This window comes from Larus michahellis, chromosome 3 (assembly GCF_964199755.1).
Source record: "Larus michahellis chromosome 3, bLarMic1.1, whole genome shotgun sequence".
NCBI lineage: Eukaryota > Metazoa > Chordata > Aves > Charadriiformes > Laridae > Larus > Larus michahellis.
The window spans coordinates 33,371,601-33,381,481 of NC_133898.1; the positions used below are offsets into that span (position 1 = coordinate 33,371,601).

The following is a 9,881-nucleotide window of genomic DNA, read 5'->3' on the forward strand; positions in this document are numbered from 1 at the left end:
ACTGGTATTACATTCTACCTTGTATTTATAGCAAGGGCTGTGACAGTCCAGGCAGCGCAGGGATGCCATAACGTTAACATTTATTATTAGTATGACAAAAGAACACAGAAACCAGTAGAAATCATGACTTAAACGTTTAAGGGACCGATTAGAGTAAGGGACAAACTGTGGAGTTATTAGCGAAAATTCCTCCAGTACTAATGAACGCAGTCCCCAGGCCGCCAAGTATTTTGTTATATAAATATACCCTCAGAAAAGTAATTTGTTTAAAACCCCAGCCCTGAAAACTGATTAACACATTTAATGCTAGCCTGATTAACAGCGATATGCCCTCGGCTGGGTGATGGGAGCGTTGAGGCAGAAGTCCGCATTCCTGCGAGTGAAGAGGAACAAAGCTTTTGGGACACAGGGTAAACCTTAATTATGCCTTTTTATTACCCAAACTGCCATTTCCTCCTCACCCCGCACCAGCCGGGAAGACTAATGGCACCCTCACCCAGCCCCACAAGCCATGCCATTGATAAATGCCATTACTAGATTTTTCCACTCCAGCTGTTTGAGCTACAAGCATCAAAGGTTTCATCCTTCACCCTTTAAAAAAAAAAAATAATAAAATAATAATAATAAAAAAGTAGGATACAGTACTCTGCTAACGCTAGTACTCCCGAACTTTCTGGAAGCGTTTATTAGCTTTGGCCGCTGACCAGTGATTGCTGCAGGAGTGAACTGGAGCTGCGGTGCAAACTGGTTAATCTGTAGCTAGACGTATTTGTGACTGGGGGGGGGGTTGGGGGTGGCGTTCAGCAAGAAATACTGGCTGCCTGGCAGACCGGGCTTCGACAGTCTGAAGGGTTACTGTGCTTTGCTAATTTTTTTTTTTCCAAAAAAATTTTATTGGGAGAACTACAAAACATTTACAGTACAAAGTTTACAGTCTCACACAATTTGTAGTGAACTGACTCCCGAAAAATATATTACAACTCGACTTATCCTTTAGTTACATTCAAAACATACTTCTGTTAAAGTAGTCCAAAGAGTACATAGTGCTCAATCTGTACCTATGTACAAACAAAACTAAGCTACTGCTCATTCATCCACCGTCCAGGAAAGTTTTGTAAAACTCCCGCCTTTCTACACAAGGAAAAAAAACCCAAAATTACAAGTTTTGGAATTCAATTAAACAAGGTATATAAAGTTTCAGATCCAAAGATGGCCTCCATTCTTAGAAAATAAAGAGTGGCAAAATTTTGCTCTGTAGTTAAAACCCATCCCTACATTCAAATTATCTCAAGCATTAAGAAAAATACTTATTTGGTTGAGAGATATTTAAGGCAAGCATGGACCCTCAAGAAGGCACTGTGAGATATAACACTGGGACCCCCAATTATTGCTACATACTTTGAGACTATATCACAGTGTGATTGGTGGAGTTAGGCAACAACAAATACTTTTTGGTTACTTTAAACACGTCTGAATTAGATTTGCCACTTTGAAGTCCGACTGGTAAGTCAGTCTTTTTTTTTTTGTTTTCTTTTTTTCTCGTTTTTCAACTCGGACGGGCTACAACCATTTACATTCTAAAAAAAACCCCACAGAAATTCCTCAAACTACTTCCACAGCATCGAGACCGATTTCTATAAAGAAACCATGCAATCTTTCAGATTTACGTAAACAAGGAAAGAAATTAATGAAATAAATATTACATACAATCTCTTAAATTAAGAATTTTACTCATTTACAATAAAATAACCAAGTGAAGTTACAAAAAGGCATATATTACTGTGAAAAGAACACACTCCACATTTCGCCGATTAATAATGGCAATCATAATTTAAACATAATAAAAGAATATATATCTATTGCTTTTCATCATACCCGATAAATACAGTATGAACAAATTACCAATGTATACTTTTCACAAGATAATAAATAAGTTAAATAGTTTCATATTGAGTTGTGTGCAGTGACTCATTCATGCAATCAACTCAAACAGCTAAAAAAAAAAAATTTAAAAAAAATCAGCAGTTATTCTCCAACAATTACAAACTAAACTCAGTTGAGTGCTTCCAAATAAAGCAACAACAAAAAAGAATTGTTCTAAGCCAAACATCCACTAAGTGGTGGCAATGGAACCAATATTAAACTTTGGAATGAAGGTTTTAGCATTTGTTATAATAATAATATATAGATATATAAAAAAAGAAGGTTGTTATCAAGGCATATTCTTGGCAGGATGTTGGATTTTTCTTTTTTTTTTTTCCTTTTTTTTTTTTAAAAAAAAAGCTTATAGGTTTAGTATGTTCTGTGTTTTTATCTGAACTGGATTGAAAGACAAACTAGTTTGTAACTTTTTTTTGTGTCTGTGTGTTGTGTGTGTGTCTGCAGGTTTGGAGGAGCCGGGCAGGCAGGACTCAAGCTCCCCGGATTGTTTGTTGCTTTCTGGTGGCGTCTTTTTCTAATGCTTTTTTCTTTTTTTTGTGTGTTTGTTTTCGAACACAGATGGAATGGCTGCTGCTGGTGCATATCATAACTTGTCTCCAAAGAATAACAACAACAAAAAAAAAAACCCGAAAGGAAAATCCCCTTCTTCCAAGGTCTCTCTATAAAAATAGGTTTGTTCAGTTCGTGTCATTTGCCCTTTTGCAAAAATGCTTTTTTTGTTTTTTGCTTTGTTCAGCTCTCGGTGTATATATAGATAAGATATATATATATATATAAAAAAAAAAACAAACAAGAAGAAAAGGATTCACTTTCTTCGCTCGGCAACTTACTTGCTGGGCGGCGGCCCCCCCCCCCGGCCCCCCCTAGTCGTCGGAGATGGAGAGGCGACTGAAGATGGGCAGGCGGCGACCCGAGTCCAGGCTGGGCGACTCGGAGCCGCTGAGGGAGCCGGAGCTGAGGGAGCCGCTCAGGTAGCTCTCCCGGTCGGAGAGGGAGTCCGGCGGGCTGGGCGGCGCGTCGAAGACGGGCGACTCGGAGAGGCGGCGGAGGGGCTGGAAGCTGAAGGGCGGCGAGGCGGGGGGCGGCGGGCAGCCCCCCCCGGGGGGAGGCGGCGGCGGCGGCTGCTGCTGGCAGCGGTAGTAGGCGGCGGCGGCGGCGGCCGCGGCGGCGGCAGCGGCGAAGTTCTGCGTGTGGAGGGCGAGGGGGGCGATGAGGCTGCCCAGCTCCTGCCCGGAGAAGGCGAAGGCGTTGTTGGCGCAGGGCGGCGAGAGCAGCTCCTCGCAGTAGGAGGAGGCGGGGGGCGGCGGCGTGCGCGACCCGCCGGGGCTCTCCAGCAGGGCGGCGTCCAGGCGGCCGCCGGGCGGCGGGGGCGGCGGCGGGGCGTGGGGGTGCGGGTGGTGGTGGTGGTGATGATGGTGGGCGGAGAAGCCGGAGAAGCTCAGGCTGTGGTGCAGCTTGGGCCGCTCGCCGCCGCCGCCGCGGGGGTGCCCGAAGCCGCCGCCGCCGCCCCCCAGCGGGTGGTCGCGGGGGGCGAAGGCGCGGAGGTCGCCGGTGCTGCCGGCGGCGTGCGGGGGCGGATGGTGCGGGTGGTGGTGGGGACCCGCCGCGGTGGCGGCGGCGGCTGGAGGGGCGGCCGTGCCCCCGCCGGGCGCCGGGCGGCGCTCGTCGGCGTTGTGGATGAAGTGGCAGCGGGGGCCGTAGGGGCAGAAGCCGATGGTGTGGAAGGTGCGGCAGAGCTCGGTCTTGTACTTGGGGTGGCGGGTGAGGCTGCGCAGCTCGTGGAAGCCGTGGGCGAACTGGCACTTCTCGCCGTACTTGCAGGCGCCGCTCTCCTCGAAGGGGCGGCACAGCTCCGTCTTGTAGCGCGTCGAGTTGATGGGGGCCCCGCCGCCGCCGGAGCCGCCCCCTTTGCCGGCCGCCGCCTGCTGCTGCTGCTGGAGCTGCTGCATGAGGTGCTGGCTGCGCTCGCCGTTCTCGCTGAAGGAGCGGTCCCGGAACTTGTTCTCCTTGTTGAGCAGGGCCGTGGGGCTGCTGCTGCCGCCGCCGCCGCCTCCGCCGGAGCCCGTCTCCTTCAGGCTGCCGAACGAGGAGGAGGAGGAGGAGGAAGAGGAGGTGGAGGAAGAGCTCGAGCCGGTGGGGCTGGGGAACTTGGAGCCGCCGGCCAGCGCCGGCAGGTTGCTGGTCGAGTGCCGCCGCAGGAAGCCCGGTGCGAAGCTGGAGCTGGGGGGGGTCACCGGGGTCCCCACGGCCTTCTTGTCCAGCATGCTGCTGAGGTTGGTCAGAGACTTCTCCGTCTGCCGGGGCGGGGGGAGGGAAGGGAGGGAGGGGGCGGGGGAGACAGGGAGCGGGAGAGAAGAGAGGGTGTTGCAGGGTGACCGCCAGCCCACCGACGCCGCTCCCGCCGCACCGCGGGGGTCGGGGCCGGGTACGCGCCGCCCAACCGGCCCCGAAAACGGGGTGCGCTGTGCCGGGGCAGAGCCGAGGGAGCAGCCCACCCCCCTCCCCCCCGCCCCTTGTAGGCTGCCCTCCTTGCACAACTTTTTCAAGAAGTTCCCCCTGGGCAACGCAACACGCTGCAGACCGGCTCGGCCCGGCCCTTCCACAACTCCACAACCTACAGCTCCCACCCCCAGAGCCGCGCAGGGAGGGCGCAGCCGCTGCGCGCACCGCAGCCTTGCATCAGCCGCCCCGCCGTGCCCTGCCTCCGCCCGGCCAGCCGTCAGGCGCACACCCGCCAGCCGCCATCCCCGTGTCCCGGGCGGGCGGGCACCGGCCTCCCGCCCCCGCCGGGGCCCGGCGACCGTCCCCCGGGGCGAGCGGCCCCGCAGCGCCGTCCTGCGTAGCCGGCGCTGGCAGCCCGGGTCACTGCGCTGTGCTGCCTACCTTGCACAAGAAGTCAATGTCGTAGAAGGCAGATAATAGTGTCGTCGACATTTCTAGATCCTGTAATGGTCGGAAATACAGGAAGGACCGAAAGATCCCGCTCTCCTCGGAGGGTTTGGAAAAGCCACGACTAGATAGGAGGGGGCCGTTTGCTTGAGATCCGAAATAGTCCCCGTCTCCTTCCCGGCGGGACGGCGGGTGCCGGGCCGAGGCGGCGACGGCGGCTGCACAGCAGCGAGCGAACTGCGGGAACTCCGCGGTGCCCCGCGCCGCCCCCATATAAACGCCGCCGCGGCGGACCGCGGGGGCGGGACCTGCTCCGCCCGCCCCGCCCCGCCCGGCGGGACCGCCCCGCACCGCCCCGGCCCGGCCGCCCCACGGGACCCAACGGCCGCCCCGCCGCGCTGCCCGCCCTCGGCCCCCGCTGTCCCCCGGGCGGGACGGAGGGAGCAGGGCAGCGGCCGCTGCCGGCGCGGAACCGGCCGGGGCAGAGCAGCGCGGCGCCGTAGGGGGCTCGGTCCCTGACAAGCGCTCTTTTTCGCGTCCCTCTCCCAAATTACCGGCGCTCCCGCGGTCGCTGCCCCCCCTCCCCCGGCCGGGAACTGGCCGCGCAGCCGCCGGGGCAGCCTCCCCGGGCGGGCGGCGGCTGCCGCCGAGCGGAGGCGGGCGCGCAGTGCTGGGGGAGAGGCGCGGCCGCGGCGGGGACACCTCTCCTCTTCCTCCCGCCCCACCAAAAATAAACTTTTGCCACGTAATTGGTTTGAAACAAAAGGTCGGGCCCGCTCTGCCCCGGCGGGACGGCGGCTGGGCACGGGCCGCCGCTTCCCCCCCTTTCTTTTGGGGAGTTCGGGTTTTTTTAAAATCTTGTTTTTCTTTCTGTTTGGAGTGCGGGAGGGGTTGGCAGGCAGGCGCAGAGGAGAAACGGCCTTAACCCTGCACCGGCCGGGGTGATACGCGACCCCCCAGCACCGGTCCCGCACCCCTCCCACGCCTCCCTCCCACGCGCACTCCCCACGCCTCACCCCCCGCCAAGGTCCTGTGACCCGCCGGGCTGCGCCAGCCGCTCGCCCAACCCCGCCGCCGCCCCCGGGAGCCCTCCCGCCGCCTCCGGGGACGGGGGCGGGGGGGGTGCGGCACGAAGGCAGAGGCCGGTCCCTGGCGGCTGGGCTACTTCCCCGGTCCGGGAGCGGGGCTGCCGTCCGAGGCGGGGCGGGAAGCGCCGTGCAAAACACCCTGGTCACCACCCCCCCGCAACCCTCCCCGCGGCAATACGGCTGCCCAAAAACGAGGTGGGAAAGGCGACGGAGGCGGCTGCTCTGCACCCCCCGCTCCCTCCGTGTGTGTCCGTCCGTCCTTGGCTCCCCCAGCCCCGCGTTTGATCAGCCCCGGGACAAATGGGAAGGGGAAAACGGACGGGCGTGTAAAGTTTTATTGCCGCTGAATCCAGCAGAGGCGTTTGATCCTTTCTAGCTTCCGAGCCGGGACGTCGGGCCCTGGGAATCCGAGGGTGCAAACCTGACCACGTCAGCAGCCGCCCCCCGCTTCCCAACGTATTTGCAAAGGAGAGCAATGGAGGCGGGGGTTGGTGGTGAGGTTGTTAGAGCACTTCGCATCGGGTTTTCACACTCGTCCCCTCCGCCGCCATGCGGCTTACGCTCCCGTTTGGTTCCTCCTCCCCCGGGGCTACGGGGGGGCAGCAGGCGGGACCCGCCGGACGCAGTCCCCCTCAGCCTGGGGGCACTGGGAGCTCGGCTGCACCTCCCGCCCCTCCCGGGGACCGCCTGCGGTCCGTCCCACTCCCGCAGGAAGAAGCCGGGGCTGCGAAGTTAGGGCTGAGCTTGGCAACAGCGATCGCAAAAAATAAACAAACCGCCCGGGGAAGAGGCGGGCTGGAGGGTAAAACCCCCGACCTCGTTTCTTCCCCCGTCCCGTTACTTCTCTTGGGCAAGTCCCCCGCTCGCCGGGCGCTGTTGGAAGCGGCGCAGCCGGCCCCGCTTCCAGCCCGTCCCTCCCCCGGGGAGGGGACGGGACGGGACGGGACGGGACGGGACGGGACGGGACAGGATGGCGGCGCGGGGATCTGCCACCCCCTAGTGCCCGCACCGCCGGCAGCGGGGCAGCCTCCCTTGGCGGGAGGATCCAGAAGTCAATTCCTCCCCCTTCTCCCTCTTCCAGCCCTGCCGAAGGGTCGGGGCTCCCCAGCCAGCAGCAGGGCGCTGCCCTCCGAGGGGAAGCCACCTGAAAGCGGGACCAAGGGGGATTCGCGCCATAAGCGGCATCGTTTCCCATCACCGGGCATCCTTCCCCAGCGCCTCCGCCCCGGCCCACCCGGATTCGCTCCCCTGCTGACCCCAGACCGAACTCTTCCTCCTCCCCAAACATCCCTGTGATGGAAACATCACCTTCAGCGCGGGTCCTGCCCGCTGGTGAACTGAGTAAACGGTGGTTGATGATGATGATAATCATGCAGGGAGCAGCGTGTCACCGTCATTTGGAGGGACACTGTGATAAATTGACTTTGATCGAACACAGGGCAGATAAGTACTCCGGTGTAAGATCTTTTTCTGCAATTGCTGCTCAGGGTTTAAAGGTTCTCGATGGAGTGGTTATACAGTAACCACAGTCAGCAGCAGTGTGTGGTGAAATGGATGTGTGCCGATGCAATTTTTTTTATTTTATTTGCTCTCTATAAACTAAGGCGGGATGACAGAGGCCTCAGTTGCATTCTAAAACCATGATAAGGAAGACCGAGTTTTCGAGCTGTTCAGTTTACTGATTAACAAGGTCCTCAAGGCTTCACAAAGTTACTTCAGTTTTATGGTCGCCGTGGCTCTACTGCTATGCTGTTACACATCTGCATTTATCCATTTGTTGATAATATATAAGCATACACACTTTAAATTCTGGCCAATAAAACAATTGCCAATGTTACTAGAGAGTCTTACGCTAACCACCGACACAAGCAAGGCCACACAACCGTACTGCAATTTCAATACTATACAAAGTTCTGTTTGTTTTCGACTAAAAGGCTGTTGCTACACTAGTTCAAAAATGCTGGCAAGGTGTGGTAAAACTGGCAGCTGTTAATTAATTGTACAGGTCCCGACTATTTTTAAGAGTGGCTTCCAGACATAATCTGGGCTGTTCTTTCCCCAGGAGCTCAAAACAGATGCGAACAAATTAATTTTTAGCCCAGCTCACAGCGTGGCTTGTTAAGCTGGGTAACGCGCGTTCTGTGAGACACCTTTTCATCTCAGATTCTAACATTTCCCTTTCGCCTATTAAATAAGTAATTCACAATGAAACGTGAGACTTTAAGTAACCCCGAATCCTGGAGACTTACTTACAGAAAATACTGAAACTTTTGCTACTAAATTATTATTTCTTTTAGCAGCGACTTTGTCTTGCGCCGTTTTCAGATGTTCACCTAGCCTAATTCGGAAGCTTATCCTGCTTTACAGCAGATTCTTATTTAAACTCAAGAAGCGGGGAGCGCAGGCACCGCAGCCCCCAGCTTACTGCGAGTGGCGTGGGCCTGCGCCTTGCCCTGGAGAGGTTAAACCAGACCCTGGCGAGGCTAAGCCGGCCCCCGTCAGGGCTAGGCCAGACGCTGCTGAGGTTAAGCTAGACCCCGGCAGGGCTAGGCCGGACCCTAGTGAGGTTAAGCCAGGCCCTGACTGTCCTAGCCCCGACCCCAGCCGGACTAGGCCGGACGCCGGCGAGGTTAAGCCGGCCCCCGTGTGGGCTAGCCCCTACCCCGGCTGAGATAGCCCGGCCCCCGTCAGGGCTAGGCCCGAGCCCCGCCACTGAGGCGGCACGAGCGCGGGCTGGGCGCGCGCGTCGGGCGGTGCAGCAGCGCCACCTGCTGGGCCTGCGCCGCAAGAGGCCGAGCGCCGGCCGCGGGAGGGCGGCTAATTACCGGTATCCTCATCAGAATGGACGGCCGAACCGCGCCCACGCACAACGACGCGTCGGGGCTGAAAGCGAAGACCCGTTTATCGGGCACGTTCCCCTCCCAAGGCGGCTGGAATAACAACAGGTCTTTGTTTTGGCTGCGCCCCGCGAGGCCCTGTCAGCCCCAAGGAAGGTAACGTCGCCTTTTAAAGTAACTAGTTATTTTCGTTGTCTCATTTTCATATTGGAAACCAACTTAAGATCCCAGAAAAATACATTTGCAAAGGACAACAAACCTTTTTGTGCTTCCAGCAGGCAGGCTGTTGGGCACGCGGTGTGTCCCCCTCCCCAGAGCCACCTCACCCGACGGACGGTGACAGCAGCAGCTCCCTCCTGAGAGCCAGCGCTGCGGCACCAGATCCAGCGTCTCCCAAGGAAAGCCAGAGCTGTGGCACCAAGGTTCAGCATCTCCCTCCCGAGAGCCAGCGCTACAGCACCAGATCCAGCATGTCCCAAGGAGAGCCAGCGCTGTGGCACCAAGATCCAGCATCTCCCAAGGAAAGCCAGAGCTGTGGCACCAAGGTTCAGCATCTCCCACCCAAGAGTCAGCGCTGCAGCACTAAGATCGCTCTGGGTACACGTCGGGGGACCTCATTCCACCAAGGAGGGCCTTGCTTTCTAGGGCTGCTTCCAGAGGAAGGTGTTTTGAAGTAAAGATGAAACTGTTTTGTTTGCAGTGGAATAGCTGCTCTGTTTTGAATGCAGCAGTCTTCCTTTTAGAGCCATTTTATTAAAAGGAGTTATTTGAGTTACAGGAAAAAAAGAGGCATGCAGAAGTCTAACTAATGCTATTTCCATGTTACTACCAAGGTTATTACCAAAGTGAGAATCCTTGCCTTCCTCCAGAGGGAAATGCAGTTAAAGTTTAAAATGTAGTCTAAAGATTGTCATGGACAAAGAAGCCAAGGTTTGTTTCTTTTCTTTTAGAAACACTTAAAATAAAAAAATACCATAGTAATTTAATAATTACCATTCTACATCTTGAAAGGAGACAAAAAAAAATAAAAATCAATGTTTCCTTGGTATTAAAATACAGGAGGTAAAAACCCAGGATAAAACATAACACAACTACAGGTGGCCTGCACCTGGATGAATGGAAAATA

The 9,881-nt window shown here is 56.0% G+C and overlaps 1 protein-coding gene across 1 annotated transcript; it reads right to left on the reverse strand.

The window, feature by feature from the left end:
* Positions 1–2,654: 2,654 nt before the first annotated feature.
* ZFP36L2 (ZFP36 ring finger protein like 2) lies at positions 2,655–5,105 on the reverse strand. Its single transcript, XM_074579579.1, has 2 exons — positions 4,825–5,105; positions 2,655–4,235 (listed from the first exon to the last, which is right to left on the reverse strand). The coding sequence occupies exons 1-2, from the start codon at positions 5,101–5,103 to the stop codon at positions 2,805–2,807; spliced, it is 1,710 nt and encodes a 569-aa protein (XP_074435680.1). The 5' UTR covers positions 5,104–5,105; the 3' UTR covers positions 2,655–2,804.
* Positions 5,106–9,881: the final 4,776 nt, after the last annotated feature.